Source organism: Drosophila yakuba, chromosome 2R (genome assembly GCF_016746365.2).
Source record: "Drosophila yakuba strain Tai18E2 chromosome 2R, Prin_Dyak_Tai18E2_2.1, whole genome shotgun sequence".
NCBI lineage: Eukaryota > Metazoa > Arthropoda > Insecta > Diptera > Drosophilidae > Drosophila > Drosophila yakuba.
This window is the reverse complement of record NC_052528.2, coordinates 19,534,392-19,554,086: the sequence shown is the minus strand read 5'-3', so window position 1 is coordinate 19,554,086 and position 19,695 is coordinate 19,534,392. Positions and strand designations below refer to the sequence as shown.

Genomic DNA, 19,695 nt, shown 5'->3' with positions numbered 1-19,695 from the left:
AGCACTCGCCTGCCTATCGATTTGATTCAGGGAGGTGTGCATCCAGTTCCGCCAATCGAACTGGTTTCGAGGTGAACTAAAGTTTAAAATCGACAACTTCAAGCTACATTTGAAAATGCAAAGATAAAAGATTAAAAAATAATATATGGTAGAGAAAAAAAACAGCAGCTATTAAGACTTTCTAAAAAAAACGCACAAATTAAATATAATTGTTAAGATAAGGTATTTAGTGAGATTCCACTGAACCTGCTTTCTAAATGTCGAATTACATTTTACCTTACAATTGCCAGGTAAGAAGCTTGGCGGCTTGTTTTGAATTCAAATTGAGGTGCCGTTTAATAGAAAAGTAGGAACGAGAAACATGCTGATTTCTTGTATTTTTGTTTAATAAATGATTAATGTTTAACTATTTTAATGTTCATTCTTAAATACATTGCAATTTAATGTACAAATACATTATCTACAATTTACAAGACTTAAGGTTTTTAAATTTGTAATTTCGTGTAACAAAAATATTTAATATATATGAAAAGAAAACAAACCATGAGTATTCTCCTTTTGTAAATCCGTGTATTGGATCAGCTTAAAACAGAGGTACATTAATGTTAGTAACTTATGTAGAATCTTCCAGTTTCGATGCTCATCCCGAATTTCTGTGGCGCCGCCGGAAACAGTGATTCACATTCGGCTTGACACCCTGACATCGATTGTTCCAGGCCACCCAGGCGGAGAATCCTTGTTGTTTCCTGATGTATTTCGCACAGGCAATAGAATACCGGATATCGTCGCTCAACAGCAGGCGACAGGGTAATCGACAGAGATCGTTGGAGGGGCGACCATCCGCCGGCTTGCACCAGTAGCGATCGTTGATCTGGAAGAGACCCCAGTCCACGGATCCATCCACGTTCGAGGGATTAATGGCCTTGGTGTTGAAGGAGCTCTCGCCCTCCACGAGGCACAGCCAGTCGGGCAGCTCGTTGTAGGGCATTCCGTACCGATAGAGCTGACGGGCCAAACTGCATCTGCCCACCTGCCTTCCATTGGCCAGTGATAGTGATAGGAGCACCAACAGCCACGTGGGCCACATCTTGGGAAACAATGCACGCTTCTAATGGAACCTCGTGGCTTATATAGCCATCCAGCTTGCTGGAGATTCGGAACTTGGGCCAATCTAATTTTTACTAGCACTCATTTGGACAGCTCTGAAGTGTGGCCCACACTCGAGCATAAATTATCAACACTAGGCGACAAAGTTTTCCAGCCTAAACATTCTTTTAAGCAATGGGAAATCTTTAATTATAGATCTATTTCGTATAGTTTTTTCCGAGAAATCAGTAGACTAAATGATAGCTGAAGTCGGTTCAATTAAATGAATTTTCTATTCAGGAAGGTATTTTAAGCTTTAAGGTAAAATGAAATACCTCTGTTGAATGGATTCATTATTTTTAGGTGGGGTTAATTAAAAAGAAAATAACTTTATAACTCATCTGAAAACCCAATCGTGCAGTTCAGTGTCAAACCCGTAACAGACTTTCAATTCTCGACCATTGAAACAGGCCGATCGGGCCAGTTTCGTTAATATATGGAGTGGGAATCACTCGCCATTTAAGCGAGGCATCTGCCTGGCCCCAGATTCACTTTCAATGGGTTCTTTTGTGCGGTGCTCAGGTATTATATAACCATATTGACAGCTGGAGGGGCCGGAGCACTTGAGATCGCGTGTGCGCCAATAATGGAACAAACAAAAATCCAGCGCAGTCATTCAACTTTTGGACAACTTGTCTTTTTTTTTTTACGTAAAAAATGCGTACAAAAATATGCAACCAAAATGGCATGTGATACTATATTTATCCTAAACGAATCTCCTCCATTTCCTGAGCTGGCGGCAGCTTGATCTCCTGTTCCGTGGGCGGCACGTATCCCTGTTTCGGCAGGAATTGCTTCTTCCTGGAGGTGGGACGTATCACGATGTGTGCTACGCATGTGCAAATGGCGGCGATGGCAAAGTATTTGAAACTCTCTCGTCCTCCCAGGCTGTTGAACATGAGTCCGCCGATTAGCGATCCGATGGAAAATCCAAGCCCATCGTCCATGCCGGCCATCAATCCTTGAACAGTTGCCGATGTACCCGGAGGAGCCACCGCCGAGGCATACGCCACGATGCAGGTGTAGCACAGGGCATAGGTAATGCCCTGGAAAAAGAGCTCCACACCCACCAGATACCAGGGATTGGGTATCCAGGCAATCAGCGACAGTCGCACAGCGTAGAAGAAAAAGCACATGCTCATGCAATGAACATAGCCCAGTTTCTTGATGATCTTTCCGCTGTAGAAGAAGAAGGGCACCTCGCCGGCTAGGCACTCGGCGGCCACCACTAGACCTTCGATCAACTTGATCTGGTGCATGTAACCAGTGGCTTCAGCCACCTGCTCCAAGTGCCAGAACATGAAGTATATGATGAAGGAGTCAATGATGCCAGCCATCGTAGCGAAGAACAGAAAGACCAGAATGGGTGGCTGGCGTACCAGTTGCCAAACATCGCTCCAGATGGACTCGGAACCACCCAGTTTCGGCAGCTTCAGCTTGGACACACTGAACAGATCAAGCAAACTGAACACGCACATGATGATCAATGCAGGCGTCAGACTTTTGACCGCATCCGTGGTCCACCAGTTGACCACGATTCCAGCTAGCATGGCCGTGGCTCCAAAACCAATGGTGCCCCACACCCGTTGTGCTCCGTACTTTCCCTCCTCCTCCTCGCCCAGAAGGTCAAAGCAGCAGGCATCGGATATGGAGTTGGTCACGTTGAAGCCAACGATTCCAATGCAGAGCAGGCATACGAAAAGCCAGAACTTGCCAGATCCATAGATGCAGCTATTTACATGGCGCACCTCGCAGGACGCATTGTTCCAATCACTGGTTCTTGGTTGTTGGGTGAGGCAGATGTGATGACTCTCGTTGCCATGAAGCAGATTCTGGCTAAGATTGAGGCCCGCCTCGTTGTCTACAATTAGAGCGGAGAATTCGTCTCCTTGCTTTTCCTGAATGCATTTTGCCTGGTGAGTGGTTTGGCAGAATGCGTCTGAAGATTGGATACTGGGATTGCAATCGGGTGGATTCCCTAACAACGTCACATTCCATTGGGCACTTCCTTCCTCCAATGGGATGAAGTGGGAGTTGTCGGGCAGGAAATAGAAGCCGGCAAAAGCCAGTGTCATAATAAGAATAAGGATGATGAATATGAATTTCCGCAGGCTCTGTAATGGAAATTGTTGTTTAGTATAGTTGCTGATTAATAGCTACTTTGTATATCAAGCTCACCGTGAAATAGTCGGCCAGGAAACCCACCAAGGGTTTGGCTAAAACATAAAGTAAGGGTAGGAAGGCCATTATGTAGCCCATAACATCCGGTGGAACACCGATCTGCTTCCCAATCACCGCTAGTTGTGGCAATATGGGTCCCATGGCTGAAAATAAACCATTGCAATAAACAATTAAGAGCAAAATAAATACTTGTTTTCTTTTTTCCGAGCTGATTTCCAAGAAATCTTCCTAAAATTGCACCAGATTTTACGGTCATATATTCGATAATGTCAGCGATAAGAGTATTGAGATACGAAAGAATACCGAGAATTGATTGGCATCAATCGGTTACTGAGAAATCAGCTATAATTCCGGATTTTTAAGATACATCTTTACACTCACCCGCCATGAAAAAGAAGAAATGTGCCTTGATGGGCAGCAGGCGCCTGTTCAATCGCACCATTGTCCAGTCTGTAAATTATGGCTAGTGTATCACAGTTCAGGTGTCTCCATGCAATCCTCTGGTTATTCCGGGTGAGAAGGTGTTCCTACCCCGATAAGATCATAGTTTTCGCACGTCTCCTTACGCCGTTCGCCGTTCGACGTTCGTGAGGATCTGTCGTCTGGTGGAAAGATTGTTTAAATAGTCACAGCGATATGGATGTAAATCAGAGAATGCTAAACTATATCTAATCTCATCGCGATAAGATGCTAGTCCAGACAATGTAGAGGGCCGTAATGGGCTGCATAAAAGTATTATTGAGATAGCCACAGAGCATAACTCCCCGGAACACGAAATCTTATCTGTCCGCAAAAGAGCTGTTGGGACTTGTGGCAGAATTAAGACCCTATGCGATAAAGATTTTAGGGCCTGCCATAATAAATATGCCTTTGGGGCATGCCTAAGATCCCCACTTTTGCCATTCAATTCAATTAGTTATTGCGCGTTGTGTAAGTTCAATATACATAAGTTGATAAGTTGGGATATTATATATACTTTGTAGATGGAAACCGGTTTGCGGTACCAAATCACTCGTAAACTTGACACAGAAAATATTACTCTTTTGCCAACCCGAAATAATAATCATTGCCATACACTTTCGAAAGGTGATCATTAATCAAACACAATTTAGAAATCCCTAGAAAAAGCAGGGGAGTTACTGCAAAAAACCCAAAGTGCGTGATGAAGCTCAAACAAGACAATGCTAACTTAAGTTTTAACCGGGAAGCCATAGAAGTGTCTTACTTGACTGCGTTAACTTGTGATGAACACAAGTTTTGAATACAATGAATTTTGAATTTCACAGCCGAACGCCACAAGTGTATATTGTTAATTAGGTATTTTGATTGTCTGTCGAGCAATTAGGTTCACGCGATTGGAATCCACCCACAAGTGACGAGTGACGATTACCCTGAGATCAAGTTGTATGCGGACGCCAAGAGCTGCGGTCAGAGACTGAACAAAATAACGCTGAAAGGCATGCAATTCGTATGGTCACTGATAAGTCGAGTTGCCCGATAAGGCATCAGTCAATCATATGGTGGCCATACACTATACCCACCCAAAATTGATAAAGCGCAGACAGGGGAGCAGGTAGCCGCATTAATGTTCGTTTATAGGTAATCCCCTAATCGCCGCTTGGATTCTCTCCCAAACGGTGCTAATCAATCAGAGAGATATCCAAAAAACCCCACTTGACTCATCAGCTGTGCGTAGCTGCTTTGTATTCGAATAATGGATGTGGCGATCTCGTTCTGCCGCCGGAGCCTGAGCTACGTATTGCTCGAATCGGGTTTTACTCGCTGGCATCTGGGAGGGCTGGCTTCAGTCGCCGTCGATCTTCCACTGCGAGCGGTTCGGGCTTGAAGCCAACTAGTCATTAAATTACTAACTTAATACCGACTTGTCGCCGATCTCCAGTTAAGCGAGCAGTTGACGCAATCGGAGCTCAGAATGCAGTGGCTTACACTTATTTTGGTGGCGCTGTTTGCCTCGTTCTTATCAGTATCAATGTGCGTGGCTGTGCAGCCGCCCGACGATGGAAAATGTAAGTCAATCAAAGATGTGGGGGCGTTTAGCCCTTTGTCTGGAAATATAAATAAAAAGCATGCAAACTGGGGAAATTAGTGGGCTTACTGATGGCGATAAGGGAACGATGTGCTTGTGATTGTAATTAAAATCGATGTGAAAGCTGGAGTTATACACAAGAAGATCATTAGCAAGATTAAAGTGGAAATAAGCTTGTAAACTTGGAACATGCAATCAAATTTCCTTAAAGTAATGTTTGTTTACTAATCATTAGGCGCACTAGACTATGTAATATTCCGCTGTTAAGAGCGACAGCAACTGATTGTATTTTAAATGGATGACATTTCCTCAAGCAACATGTCAGTCCATCTAAATAAAGCTATCAAATATAAATAAACTCTTAATTACAATTCTACAAAGTCAGGTTGCCAATTGGCCATAAAAATCATTAAAAAAAAACCACCAATCATGGATCTTGAAATCGAAATGCACTGCGAGAGAGCAGTTGACCTTCGGCACTCCACCGGGTGTAATCAAAATCCGCTGGAGACAGTGTCACACCTGAACTAAAATCAACTAAAATGCCGATCAAAAACCTGTCCCGACCTTGGAGCTCGTCATCCACTGCCCAAAAAGCGGCCGGGCAGAACTGACTCGCCTCCAGTTTGCAGCATAACGCCAATTCTGCGAATGCAGCGCACTTAATCAGGTTTCCCCCGACACCTGAGGGGAATTTTAAATTGAAAACAGAAATGTGAAATACCCCGCAGATAATATCTTTTCCGAAAACTGCATGGGGTGGAAGCACCAAAAGATACTTCAAAATAAATACAATCATAATTAATGTCGCGTCTAGCAACTGGTTTTTCAGCGGAACGTATACTAAGCAGATGTCCAAACTATATTAATTCACTTGCTCCTCCTCCCGCAGTGCGTGTTTGTGTGGTGGAATCGCGTGGCGTTTATCGGAAAACCCCCAAGTTCTGTCCGCTTCTGGCGGCGAAGAGCAACATCGAGTGCGTCATCGGCGTGGATCGACTGGATTGCGTCAGGCGAATCCACAAGGGCACCGCCCACTTTGGAGTGCTCACCTCGGAGGATCTGGTGGCCGCCCGCTGGGCCAGCGTGGAGATCCTGGTGGCCAGCGAGTTGCGCTCCCACGAGTCCCCTTTTGAGTACGAAATTGTGGCGGTGGTGGAAAACGATGCCAATATCCACACAGTTCATGATCTTCGAGGTGCAAGGCTGTGCCATCCTGGCTACGGTTTGGGCAATCACTGGACGGAGGTTCTGGCAAATGTAAGCCACCTCAATAGCGATCTCTTAGATTTTGATTCCTTATGACTCCATTTCAGTACTTCGAAGCTGCAATGGTCTCCAAGACCTGTGATCCCGAAATGACCGTCACGGAGGACCGGATCGCATCCACAGCGAAGTATTTCGGTGCCAGTTGCAAGGCTGGTCCTTGGGTGCCCGATCCCAAGCAGGATCGCATCCTGAAGAGCCGATATCCCTCGCTGTGCGAGATGTGCTACGAACCCGATAGCTGTGACCAGACCGACAAGCACTGGGGACGTCGTGGAGCGCTCTACTGTCTGACCAGTGGTGGCGGCAATGTGGCCTGGGCTCGTCTCGATGATGTGCGAAGTCATTTTGGCGTGAGTTTGATGCATACAGTCTTCGTGTTAAATATATCTATAAATTTGATTCGTTTAGTTCTCTGGCATTGCGCAACAGGCGAATCCCTCGGAATACAGCTACCTCTGCCCAGATGGTCATCTGCAGCCGTTGAACGCCAGTCAACCATGTGTTTGGGTGGCCAAACCGTGGCCCGTGGTGGCTGCCCGTCGCACACATGCCGCCCAAGTGCAGCGTCTGGTCACTGGACTGAATCATGACGAGCCAGATAGTTGGCAGAATGCCCTGCTCAGCCTGCTGGAGACGTACCACGTTTTCACTGTCCCACTGGACAATGTGATAGCTATTGATGACTACCTGGACCAGGCCACCGCATTCCAGTCGGCCTACAGCTTCCCGGAATGCAATCCGCCGCGTTCCATTGTCTTTTGCACCACTTCCATCATCCAGCACATCAAGTGCTCCTGGCTACAGGAGGCATCTCAGGTCTATGGTGTGCAACCGAATATTCAGTGCGTTCGCACCATGGATGTGCAGCAGTGTCTGGATAATACCAAGTTTAAGGAGACAGATGTGGTGTTGGTGGATCAGGAAATGCGCGTGAAAGCTCAGCGGGATTACAATCTAGTGCCACTGCTATACGAGTTCGCTGCGGATATGCACGATCGGTATGTGACCATTGCGCTCGTGCACAAGGATGCCAAGTTCGAAAACTTTAGGGATCTAAAAGGAGCTAGAGCCTGTTTTCCATCCTATGAGGGTGCTGCCCACTTGTCCGTTCAGGAGACGATTGTGAATGCCACGGGCAAGGTGCAATCGCTGCAGTCCTTCTTCCACCGCGACTCCTGTTTGTGGAATCCCCAGAGCGGCCGTAAGTGTCCACTTCACTACCAGGGCGACGAGGGGGCTTTGCGTTGCCTTTCCGAGGGCGCCGACGTGGCCTTCCTCAGCTCGGATGTGTACAAGAAGTATGTGACCGGCAACCTCACCTCGACTTGGTTGGCTCAGGGAAACCACAAGGATTTCCGAGTGCTGTGCCCATACGGGGGCATTGAGAAGCGCTCCAATTTTGAGTACTGCTACCTCCATTGGACCACCCGTGGCCACCTGATGACGCACAACTCCACGCTGACGCGGCGCAATGAGATCTATAATTCGTTGCGCGATATGGATCAGTTGTTTGGTAGGAAGTACAAGAGTGAGACGCGTCCATTTACCCTCTACGGCATCTTCGATAAGAGAAACAATGTGCTATTCCGCGACGACACGGATGGACTTCTGGGCCTCCAGGAGCTGCACCGCGACAATGCCAAGCGGGTGATGGAGCACATCTACGATCGGTATACCAACACCCAGTACTACACGAACTTTGACGACAGTGGAGCAATGAAGTCCAGTCATAGCATATGGATTTTGCTTGTCTGTTTATTTTTTGTAGGGGGTCAGCAATTTGGCTAGTCCCGAGCTCAACACTAATTTTATTTATTGTGATATTACGCTAAACTTAAGTTAAGAATAACAATGGCTTCAACTCAAGCTTTATCACCCCAACTGACTTTTTAAATTTGAAAACGGGCGGTCATTGTCGATGAAAAACTATCGGTCGGACATCGATAACATTCGCTAATAAAAGGTGGTTGAAGTTCGAAAGGCGTTTAAGCAGTTCAGAATACTATTTACTTAAATAAAGCATCAAATTGTAATGAATGTTGAAAGAAACTAACTATATTTTATAAATTATATTTGAAATACCTACCAGTTGCATTTAAGCATGCCAGCCCTTTGCAGCACTGGCGGATCAGCTGATTGTGTTATTGCTGGCCCATTTGTTGTTGCTATGTACAAGGATTTGGTTGCCAAGGAAACAGGAAAAAATGTCACAACTGAGCTGCATTACGATTGATTAAATTTACGTGGCATTCGGCATTAGCTCCTATTAATTGGCAATACAAATAAGCACTTAAAACAGCATATTTTCCCTCTGAAATGTCAAAGAATGCGGGCCGAACCAGCAGCAAGAACGTAAGCCCAAAAACAGGCACTTAATAACGGCAAAAAATATATGTATCCAAAGCACTTGTATATAGTACACCTTTCCATTGATTAGCAGCCGACACCGATTTCACTTTTTGCTGATTAAATTTGCATTTCACTCGCACTCAAAAACCCAAACAAATAAACATTTTACCATTTACACAGCCCAATTAGATTTGCAGCTTTAGTTTTCGAGTTAATAACAACAACAGCCTTATTGCCTAATAGCACACACTTTAGCATTTTAATAGGGCAATACATATGTAATAGCATTCAATTAAAACTAATAAACGAACCGATCGCCACACAAAAAAAAAGTAATATGTTAGCATTGGTTCAGTGCTGTAAAATGCCATGGTACAGTGCTGAGAAACCAGAAAAGACGTTATGAATTCAAAAATCTCTTCAAATTGCAGGTCAAAACGGAAGTGCCAAGGAAGGTCACTAAATCACCAGCAACAAGTGGACCGGCCACCACAAGGGAATTAAAAGAGCGAAGGTCATTGGTCAAACAACCGGATAGCTTGGAAGGTGAAAAAATTGCGAGGAAAACCACAACAGCAGCGCAACCTTCGAGCACCAGCAAAAAGCCATTAACCACGGGGAAAAACAAGGAAAGGGAGTCCTTGAGCAAAAGGACCACACCGTCCCCAGGTGCGTTGCGTGCCACCACCAGACACACAAACACAACCACAACCACAAGCCCACCCCTGCAGTCCAAGACCACCAAGACCGCGAAGCCCGTGTCCAAATCGAAACCCAATGCAGTTCTGGACACGTATCACAGTGTTACGGTTGCCTCGCCACCGCAAAAGCGCAGAGGACAGGCGGAGCAGGAGAAGGAATCGCCCACGCCTCCTCCTAAGGCATATTCCCCTGTTGCTCAGCCCAAAAAGGAGCACAAGTCCAACTCTCCTGGCAAAGGCGACGCTCGTGCTATTCCGGCAAGGGCCAGAACTTATACCCGCACCTTGGATCCCGAGGAAGTGGTCGTTCTCAAGCGTGAATCCGCCAAGCAAAGGAGCGAAGTGGAGACCAAAGAATCGCAGCCTGTGAAACAGCCAGTGGCCTTCGAAGTCAAGTTCGATGAAGCCAAGAAGCCAGACCCCGAATCCGATCACTACTCCGATGACTTTGAGTCCTATGAATCTGATTTCGAAACCGATGCCAGCACACCCGAGGAGGAAGAATCCAATAAGTCACAGGAATCCTCATCCTCCGAAGCGGAAGTGGAGGAGGAGCGGGAGGAAGAGGACTCGGAGCCCACACAAAACCCCATCACGGTGATCCAACGCGACAAGGATCAGGAGCGGAAACTGGACTCCGGTCACTATGACATGCATTTGCGCCGGAATCGCTTGGGCAGTTTGTCCATGCCGAATCAGTATGACAGTTTCGACACCAACTCGATGGCCAACTCAGAGCAACTGGACTCCGGCATCAGCACCACTGGCGTGGAGAAGCCGCGGAGTGGAGAGGCCAACGTGTACTACGGTGGCTATTCCGGTTTCGTTTCGCATCCCGTGATCAGTCGTCGCGGCGAAGAGCTGATGGCCAAGTTGCGTTTCGACCAACTGAACTATCACCTGTTCGAGATGAAGCCGCTCAGCTACGAGGGATTCATGCAGAGCTATGGAAAGCTGAATGCCAGTCAAGTGGCCACCCAGACGCAGTTGCCCCAAATGGACGGCGAATGCCAGACGCTGGAGGTGCACACTAGGAGCAGCTGGACCCAACATCCCCCCCACTACGGTGGGCAGTTGGTCCTCAGCTGCAGTGGCGATGCGGAAATGGATGCAACATCGAGCAACCAACCTGCAGATGAATACGAAGCTAGCATTTCGCGATTGAACCAACTGCATCGCCTGGAGCAGACGCGCTTCCAGGAACAGCAGCAAAAGAGATTGGCCAAGAGCACCGATCTGGAGCGACTGAGCGCGTTTCTTCACAAGGCCGGCAGACTCATGGGCATGGTTTTGGAGGGCAATAAGAACCGCGACCATGGGCATAGTCCCCGAAGTGTACCACTCCAGACAGGACTCCTCAACGCTCTGCCCGTGCGCCGTATCTTTGGAAGTGCCGGAAATGGCCACTTGGTGGTCACCGTGCATGAGTGTCCGCCGGACAGCAACGTCTATAAGGAGGACTTTGCCAGTCTGCTGATGGTGTGGTCACTGGCCAATCCCGGCCAGCCATTGCGCCTGCTCTCCACCTGGGCCGAAGTCAGCCGGGTGGCACTCTCTGGCGAGGCCCAGGATATCGTGGTAGCCGGACTAAGGGATGGCAGTGTGGCCATGTGGGATCTGCGCGAGACGCACAGCTACTGCTCCAAGTTGGATGGCCATCTGACCCACTTTGCAGCCACACAGTCGGTGGTTCCCATGCCGGAGCAACTGGACAAGGAGGTAAATGCCATGGACCTGGGCGCCGTGGTGGATGTGCGCAGCTTTAGATCCCATTTTACTACTGGAGGAATAGCTGCCCCTAGTGGTTTGCAGAGGACGTACAAGGAAGTTCAGGTATGTTTCTCGGAAATACAAATTTGATGTTTTAATCACATATATAATCCTTTCCTTTTGCAGTACGCCTCACTGAACGACTCCGGCCTGCTGACCATGTGGACTCTGGTGGAGGGCGCCTCGTCCAGCAACAGCAACGAGTTCAGTTCCCCGTGGGCGCGGGTGAAGCTCCTGCAGAGTGGCAGCTGCGATCTGAGAAGCTATCTGGAGCGACGCCTCCTGAAGAGCCATCAGAGTGCGTACGAGAAGACCAAGTCCCTGTTCCAGGGCAACATCTACAGCGACGATGTGCTGCGGGAGCTGAATGAGACGCAAACGCTGACCACGGCGCTCCAGGGACAGGGATTGCAGGGCCTGCGCTTCACCAGCATCGATACGGGCAGTGAGCTCATCTATGTGTGCACCAACCGGAACTTTGTGCTCTGCTGCACCCGTAGCTTGAAGACGGAACGCTTCACGAGAATCGCTGTGAACGAAAGTCGTTTCCTGTTCCCCACCTCATTGTGCGTGCTCTCCAACGAGAGCTATGTGGCCGTGGGTCTGTCCAATGGATCGGTGATGATACTCAACTGCAACCAGCGGCAGAGGCAGCGCCAGCGGAATCAGCAGAGGCCTAAGACCGGACTGCCGCCGCCCACGGATGAGCCCGATCCCGAGACGGGCAAATCCTGTGCCATTCAAAACATCATACTCAACGAGCGGAGATCGTTTGACCAGCAGATGGATCCCAATCCCACGTACGATACCCGACCCAACACAGCGCTGGAGCTGATTGAGCGACCCAGACGTTCCTACGAAATGAGGGTCTTTGACCAGCAGCTGCTCCTCAGTGGCAGCGGGCTGCGTCAGCATCTCGTCCAGGCCCTGATCCTCTCCAGTGATGGCTGGCAGCTTTCGGCCCTCACCAATGGCACTGTGCGCCACTACGACTTCTATCGCGATCGGGAGCTACCAGTGGAGGAGCCCATGGACACTCGCCTGAAAGTGACGGACATTGCCGGTGCTCGCAGTTCTGGACAGGAGCAGGTGCTGCTCATCCTGGACGCGGCAGGAAAGGTGCAGTCGCGCACACTTGGCCACTAGCTTGTTAAATATTTTCTAATTATTTGTATGCGTTTGTTGAAAACTTTTTTAAAATGAAATAAACTCGATCTAGTCCTACTCAATTTGAATAAATTGTTTTGGTTTCTATTTCACAATTTTTAGATACATACATATGTATATCTATAGATTGTATATATGATTTAATAGCACTTTTTCCGATTTCTCTTTCTTCAACTCAGAAGATGGGCCAATATATATATCTGAACAACATATTTTTTAAGGCACACCTACTTATAAATGCATAAGTGTTTTTGGAATATCCTACGTATTTATTTTAAACATTTATTAACAGAAATGCATCGAACTATATAATCTCACTAGATCCCCTTATTGATATGTACATTCTTTCATCTGCTCCTTTATCCTGGCTACTTATCGCGGAAACTCACACCTGTCTGGCCATGGACAACATGCCGCCGGCTGTTGTGGCTCCGAGGAGCTGCCGCACCGTTTGCAGTTCGTCCCGAAGCGCCAGGACCTGTGCCCGCAGAATGGAGTTCTCCTGCTCCAGCAGAGCCGCTCGGAAAGCTATCCGATCCTCGCGGATCTTACGAGCATCTCTCGACTTCTTGGCCGCCTCGTTGTTCCGCTTGCGCCGCTCGAAGTACTTGGCATCCTTTTGTGCCTCCGGAATGGGTCGCTTTTCGCCGCGTACCCGACGGTGCACAAAACTCGGAAACATTCCGCCTCCCATCACGCCCACACGATTGAGCTCCATCAGAGGAAATTCCAGGGCCTGGAGCGCGTGACTTGGTGGTGCGATGTACTCGAAGGCGGGAAGAGATTCCGCGGATCTCTTGGCACCGATCATGCCGGGAAAGCCCAGGCCGGGCAGGCGGAGATTCTGGGGAATGGATATGGAGTATGTCGGATTGTTCTTGCACTCCAGATCCGCATCCAGTTCGGAGTGCAGCGATACGGTCTCGGTGACATCCAGAATGGGCGACTGGGCGGGCGAGTGCATCCTTTATCGGTGACTTCCGTTCGCGCCGACGGCCGGGCTATATCTGAATCCAGCTCCTGGTTATGTTCCTGCCACTGGCGACCACCTGCCTGCCGCGGTAATTATAGGTTCTTGTCACACAACCCCCCCACATACACACACCCCCATTTTTGGGGCTAATTCTAAGCCAGCCACAACCCTCCATCGCCGGCTGATTCAACCAATCACGCAATGTTGACGGTAATTATTCGTCAAATACATGACACTTGGCCGGGGCCGCATGGCATTTATTTGTGCTGCCCGGTTACAAGGACTTCATATAACTGGTTAGCCAGATTACAAGCCCCAGTCCCAGTCCCAGTCCAGTCCATCGACTGCCTCCCTCTTGGCCCTTGGAGTTGGCCAACTGTTATGTGGTGGGGCGGATATTGGTGGGATTTCCTATTTCCCAGCCACTGACCAATGAGAGTGACCCTGGCTATCGACCGACATTTTGTGGACGAATGTTCCACGATAACAGCGGTAATAGTCTGAAAGAGGCGTGGTGGCAGCCCCAAAGTAATTACACTCACTGAAAGTAATGCATTTGGGATCGGAGAATTTCATTAGGAGTATATTTCTTACTTTAACGTATACTCAATAAGGAGATATACCAATTTCAGTTATTACATAAAAATTAGACAAAATACCTTTGTCCATTAAATTGTATAATAAATGTATTTTTTTCCCAGTTAAAGGTTCTTATGATTTATATAAATTCGACTTACTTTAAAGCTCTTAAAATCTATCAGCATCAGTAGATCTTAAATCGCTAAATATAATATAATAAATCCCAATTCTTTTCAGCTTTTTTCCAGCGTTTACCAATCGATTTAGGTAATTCGAAAACAAAATCATTTCCTTCACCTGAACTCCAAAAACTGCAGTGTCATAAAATTGCAATTTGCCTAATCCACTATTATTAAGACATCAAAAAGTTGTGCCCAACTTTATTTTGATCAAGCATGATTCTTCAGAATCGTAAAATTTACTTGTCTTCCGCATACACGACTCACGACATCCAAGAACCGCATATACCACATATCTAACAGCCATCGGACATGTAAATGAACTCCGTCGTGTGTCGTCTTCAACCCGTTCCGTTTCGGGTTGAGAAAGTGTCACCTGTTTGCCGAGGCAAATTGGCAGCTTGGGTCACGGAGTCCTTGCCGTCGTCTCCCGCAACCGGAAGTCGCATCCTTATGGCGTTTCATAATGTATGCGCTAATTTATTATCTGTTGGCAAAAGTTGGGCCATAGTTAACCCTTTGACTGTCATGCTACCAATGCCGTTTATGGCCTTTTGGCCCAACTGGAAGACGAACCCGGGCATAATGGATTGCGTGCTGGAGTGACATGTCTGGAGCATTGGAGGCAGTCTAATATCATTCAAAGGGTTGAGCGGGATGCATTCGAAACATATAAAAGCAGTAGGTTTTGGAATCGGTTTGAATTAGTGGCATTACCGAACCACCAAACTCTGTGGACTAAGTCCAATTCCTTTGACCCACCCCGGGGTCCCATTGCTAATGCATTGGGAGGATCGGTTTTGGACATAGGCTATTTGTGCGTTAGACAAATTACCGGGTAATATAGCCAGGCAGTCGAACATGTTATTGTTTCGCCGTTTGTTTGACCAGTAATTGAAGAGCAAACCTCGGGGACTCGCGTTGGACAAACCGTTAATGACACCTTTAATACCTTTAATTGGCTGACATTAGCACCCATGTACACACATTATGACCAGGAGCATGACCAAGTGGGCCCTGCCTAACACAGTCACAGCATAGGCTTCGCTCTGCCTGTCCCGGAATAGTATTCACCTGAACAAAGATCTCCTCAGAAAAAAGATCTCCTTAGAAAAACCATCTCCTTTGAACAAAGATCTCCTCAGAACAAAGATCTCCTATATAAGCCTAAGAATGTGTGACGAAGGCACGATCAGGGACTGCGAGCCCACCACCTTGCGGCTTCCTTTCAACAGCTACCACATCAATTTGCCGCTTTATATTTTGGACATGGTGCGCATCTTCCAGGATCATCCCAAATACAGCAATGGTATCCATGAGGAGCACATCCTGGAGATGTTGGAAAAGGAGTAAGTCAGATTGAGTAATATAATTAATGATAAATATCATGCTAACCCGCGAAATAGACCCTTTGCTTGTGGGGATCTGGAGTCGCAGGTGAAAACCGCTCTGCTGGATCTCACCGCCAAGGGCTTCATACGCTTCATTACCAATGGATACCGCACTCTGGGACCCATCGCCAAGCTCTCCAATGCCCGTTCCGTGCGTCACTTCAACATGACATGGCAGCGCATTGCCGAGCTGCAGAAGGTCAACTGCCCGAGCTTGGAGGCGGGTTCCATCTCCAGCGGACCCTGCACCCAGCGTGCATCCAACTACTGAAGTTTTCCATTTCTTCGTTGTGTTAACCATTTTGTTTATTAAGTTTTGTTCCATCCGGAGCAGCAGTAACACTCCACACACACTATTTCCAAATTGTAATCGTCTAGTAAAATTCCTGCAAATCCAAGTTTCGGGGTAGTTTAGTACGGGTGGTCATAATCATCATTAGGTTGGGAACATGGGAACACATGTCGCGGGGTCTGCCATCCTTTTGACACTTAACCAGGCTAATTGTTCTCAGGGGTTGGAATGTCGCAGGTGTTTGTAGGGGAAATGCTTCCGAAACTGATTTAAGTATAACAATTGGAAAGGCCAACAATCCCTGGTTGTGATCTGGAGTACATCCCCGACGAACTGTGCCCCAAAGTGACCCTTGGCCAGGCCCATTACCCTTTTGGCCGAAGCGTTTAAATTGTCAACACCAGGACAATGGAGGACACAAGGAGGACCTGTCGTCATCGCAGTCCGCATATGCGCCCGCGAAGCAAACACGCATGGGATCCCGGCCAGGTGGTATTTATTGCCTCTCTAATCGTTGCGGCATAATCTATTAGCACCCCACCGACAGATCCGCGCTTCCAAGTCCAAAACGGTGTCCCTTGATTTTTTGCTTTTGCACATTAAAGGCAATTATTATTATTGTTTTAGTTCGGAGACAGTTTTGTGTTTGTCATTTGCCGATTGCTGTTCCGCGCTCATAATTGAAACAGCCCCAAAGACAGGACATTAATCAAGCCACATGACATGTGGATAACATGTTGGAACATAGCCAGTTTATTTGGTTCGCTGCGAAGTAGTGCTAATTCAAAATCAGTAAGAGTACTTCTTAAGAAATATAAACAATGTCATGTTAATGTGGGTGGTCAAATTATTACATGGTCAGAAATGAACAAATAACTTAAGAACTACTATTGTTGGTAACTTAAAATATCGATTCAGATAGATGTTCAACAAAAAATGAGTATTTTTCAAAAAAAATGTGTATAAGCGATGTTTATGCAGTCGTTATAAATTTTAACAAAAAAAAAAAAAGATTTGAATTCCCTACTGATTGCATTCAAATTAACCATTGTTATGTTAATTAATCTTTAACATTATCGATGGAGACACGCCGAGTTGAACTGCTAAGCTGAGCGTAGTCACGTTTCACCAGCTGTTGCGGCACATCTGCCCACTCGCCCAGGAAGCGAATCAGGAAGCCATCCGGTAGTCGCCCTACCAGCAATACATTCATCTCAGTGTTTAGTAGCTTACTCTTAAGGTATTCGATGCATTCGATTGTCTTTTGCTGTGTCAGATATGTTGACCTGACGACTCCCTCCATGTGACAACTAACGCTGCGGTGCGGCTTCAAGCTGTCCACATATTCACATGGAGCCAAGCATCTCAGGGGCACGAACTCCGTGTTGCCGTAATCCACATAGAAGATCTTGTACTCAGTTTCGAATTCATCGATTATCTGGGCGCGATAGAAGCAACCATCACTGTAGAGAGCAAGTACAATGTCCAGAAGACGCGGCTTGGACTTGAAGATCCGTTTGCTCTCTGGCACTTCCTTTTTGTCCCACACCAACGGCGGAGATCCGTCCAAAAACTGGGCATAAACCTCGGTGGGACCATTAATGAAGGTGATCAAGATGTTGACAGTGCTGCCCACTTTATGAGGCCCTGGAGTATCAAAAGTAGTTTCTGGAAGAGCTCCAGCTACCTCCACATCCTTGGTGGCGCCATCTGGAGCAAAGGGCTCGTGAGCCAAACGACAACTGTTACCTAGAAGTAAACCAATTTTCACACTTAAATCGATGTACTTTAAGTGTGGATTACTATAACTTACCCTTAAAGCAGCCGTTTAGCTTGGGATCGTAGTGCCGGCAAATGCGTTGCTCGTCCTTGGGATGAAAGCCCAGAACTGCCTTCAGAGGATCACTGGTGCTCTCACCGATTTCGTTGAGCATGGCCATGTCCTCCTCGGTTACTCCAGCAGGATATTTAGTGCCGGGTGTATCTGTAGGTCTGCTTATTCCGTCATTGACCGGTTCCACCAAGAGTATAGTGCCATTGTTTTGATGCACCCGAATTTTAATAAACTGGTAGAGAAAACGACTCATGTTGGCGATATCACAGTTGGTTAAATCGCATCTAATGGCCTCCGCCGGCAACCGTTTGATGTCTTCCGGCAGTTTGTATATTGTTTCGTTGCCGTCCAAGTGAATGTGCTCACCATAGTCGATAAGGTAACCATCATATCCTCCGCACACAGAACTGGAGTTAATGGTGATGCGTGTTATAATATTGTTGATGCCGTCGTGAACTGCAAAAATGTCTCCGTAGTCGGGCAGCTGTTCCAACTCCTGCAGTGACAGTTGTTTCTGGAGCAGCTGCTGAATCCTCTTAGAACTGGTACCCCATTTTGCCACATAGACGCAATTATCCTCCAAGTTCACGTGTACCAAGACGGCAGAAACGATAGTATTCGCTGGAAATGCATTCATGTTTTTTAAGATTTGATAATAGATTCCAAAGCTGGTTGTTTCAGTGCCACCTGTGGGTGGCAGTAGGGATCGGTTCCTTGTGGTCTTTGGTAGTTGGGGACTTTTTTCGGTAGTTGAAGTAGGTTCCAGAGTAGCATCGTCAAGCAGCCAGCTGGTGGGTAAGTTAGAGGAGTTCTTGGAGATTTTGTTACAGACACCTTTTTTTATTGTTTGAGTTTCTTGTTTCACAACCGGAAGAGACTGGTTGCAAGGGGGCACTGGACTGTTAGTCTTTGATGTTTCCGGGATAGTCATGGAGGCCACTGGGATTTTTTCTATTTGTAGTTGGGAGAGTTCACTCTCGATAGACTGGCCACAATTTTGGGAATAAGCTAGTGAAGGCTGGCGAATACGTGCTTTACGCTCCTCGTGGAAAGGCTTCACGGTCACACCGATCTCGTCTACATGTGATTCCCTGTTATTGCATTTATCGTCGGAAACTTCTAAAGGCAGCAGTGTTTCATTGACCACCGAAATCTCGTCGAGCTGTTTTGTCGAAGAGGCTTCCTGCACAACCACGCGTACAGACAGATCAACGGGCATCTCCACCGAAGACTCTTCAGTGCAGGATTCCAAGGAGGCCGGCTCCATAGAATTACAATACTTTTTAGCCATCCTTTCGTTCGCTTGCAAGCCAGAGTGAATCGACGAATCCTGATTATCGATGGATTCCACGGAATTTTCATCTTCTGTCATCTGTGCAGACTGTCGGTTGAGTTGTAGTTGCAGATTCAGCTTCATCACATGAGCATTAACTTCGCTGAGACTGCCCACCAAGTGATCGTGCAGTGGGATGAGACTCCTGTCCAGCCGATCTGCATGCGTCCATCTTTTTGTGAGCTCCGTTTGAATTTGCTGCACTTGGGTTTGGTAGGAGCGTAGGTTCCCTTGAAGCTTGTGCACGTTGTCTTCGAACAGCTTTATTACCATCGAAATGCCTTCCAGATTCATGGTAAACAATCAATTCCATTCAATTCAATCCAAGCAAATATAATAACTGTTCAAAGAAGCTTCACGGCGCAAAAGCAAGAGGAAGAGGGAAGCGTTGCCACATGTTGCGCCGATGAAAGCTTCGATTAACGAAATGCGTGGGCGATATCAATGCATGTTGCTATGGTTTGAGTCGCGGCTAAGTGGTTTG

At 47.1% G+C, this 19,695-nt stretch overlaps 7 protein-coding genes across 8 annotated transcripts; 3 read left to right on the top strand and 4 right to left on the bottom strand.

Moving 5' to 3' along the window:
• Positions 1-372: 372 nt before the first annotated feature.
• Positions 373-1,305, bottom strand: LOC6531452 (lysozyme P). Its single transcript, XM_002092219.4, has one exon. It carries the CDS (start codon positions 1,085-1,087, stop codon positions 641-643), a length of 447 nt encoding a protein of 148 aa, XP_002092255.1. The 5' UTR covers positions 1,088-1,305; the 3' UTR covers positions 373-640.
• A 511-nt stretch (positions 1,306-1,816) lies between these two features.
• On the bottom strand, positions 1,817-3,850 carry LOC6531451 (major facilitator superfamily domain-containing protein 6). Its single transcript, XM_002092218.4, has 3 exons — positions 3,709-3,850; positions 3,325-3,470; positions 1,817-3,260 (listed from the first exon to the last, which is right to left on the bottom strand). The coding sequence occupies exons 1-3, from the start codon at positions 3,767-3,769 to the stop codon at positions 1,848-1,850; spliced, it is 1,620 nt and encodes a 539-aa protein (XP_002092254.1). The 5' UTR covers positions 3,770-3,850; the 3' UTR covers positions 1,817-1,847.
• Positions 3,851-5,260: 1,410 nt separating this feature from the next.
• Positions 5,261-8,524, top strand: LOC6531450 (transferrin). Its single transcript, XM_002092217.4, has 4 exons — positions 5,261-5,354; positions 6,267-6,634; positions 6,691-6,993; positions 7,052-8,524. The coding sequence occupies exons 1-4, from the start codon at positions 5,261-5,263 to the stop codon at positions 8,429-8,431; spliced, it is 2,145 nt and encodes a 714-aa protein (XP_002092253.1). The 3' UTR covers positions 8,432-8,524.
• A 342-nt stretch (positions 8,525-8,866) lies between these two features.
• On the top strand, positions 8,867-12,671 carry LOC6531449. 2 transcript variants are annotated; one of them, XM_002092216.3, is made up of 3 exons: positions 8,867-8,995; positions 9,424-11,526; positions 11,590-12,670. In XM_002092216.3, the coding sequence occupies exons 1-3, from the start codon at positions 8,960-8,962 to the stop codon at positions 12,607-12,609; spliced, it is 3,159 nt and encodes a 1,052-aa protein (XP_002092252.1). In that variant the 5' UTR covers positions 8,867-8,959; the 3' UTR covers positions 12,610-12,670. The 2 variants fall into 2 exon arrangements, with proteins under 2 accessions (XP_002092252.1, XP_039228721.1); XM_039372787.1 differs by lacking the exon at positions 8,867-8,995 and adding an exon at positions 9,244-9,364 and having other exon boundaries at positions 11,590-12,671.
• A 223-nt stretch (positions 12,672-12,894) lies between these two features.
• On the bottom strand, positions 12,895-13,616 carry LOC6531448 (thyrotroph embryonic factor). The gene has a single exon (XM_002092215.2). The coding sequence runs from the start codon at positions 13,592-13,594 to the stop codon at positions 13,016-13,018; it is 579 nt and encodes a 192-aa protein (XP_002092251.1). The 5' UTR covers positions 13,595-13,616; the 3' UTR covers positions 12,895-13,015.
• A 1,770-nt stretch (positions 13,617-15,386) lies between these two features.
• On the top strand, positions 15,387-16,150 carry LOC6531447. The gene is made up of 2 exons (XM_002092214.4): positions 15,387-15,710; positions 15,768-16,150. Exons 1-2 carry the CDS (start codon positions 15,535-15,537, stop codon positions 16,021-16,023), a joined length of 432 nt encoding a protein of 143 aa, XP_002092250.1. The 5' UTR covers positions 15,387-15,534; the 3' UTR covers positions 16,024-16,150.
• Positions 16,151-16,768: 618 nt separating this feature from the next.
• On the bottom strand, positions 16,769-19,587 carry LOC6531446. Its single transcript, XM_002092213.4, has 2 exons — positions 17,858-19,587; positions 16,769-17,793 (listed from the first exon to the last, which is right to left on the bottom strand). Exons 1-2 carry the CDS (start codon positions 19,503-19,505, stop codon positions 17,105-17,107), a joined length of 2,337 nt encoding a protein of 778 aa, XP_002092249.2. The 5' UTR covers positions 19,506-19,587; the 3' UTR covers positions 16,769-17,104.
• Positions 19,588-19,695: the final 108 nt, after the last annotated feature.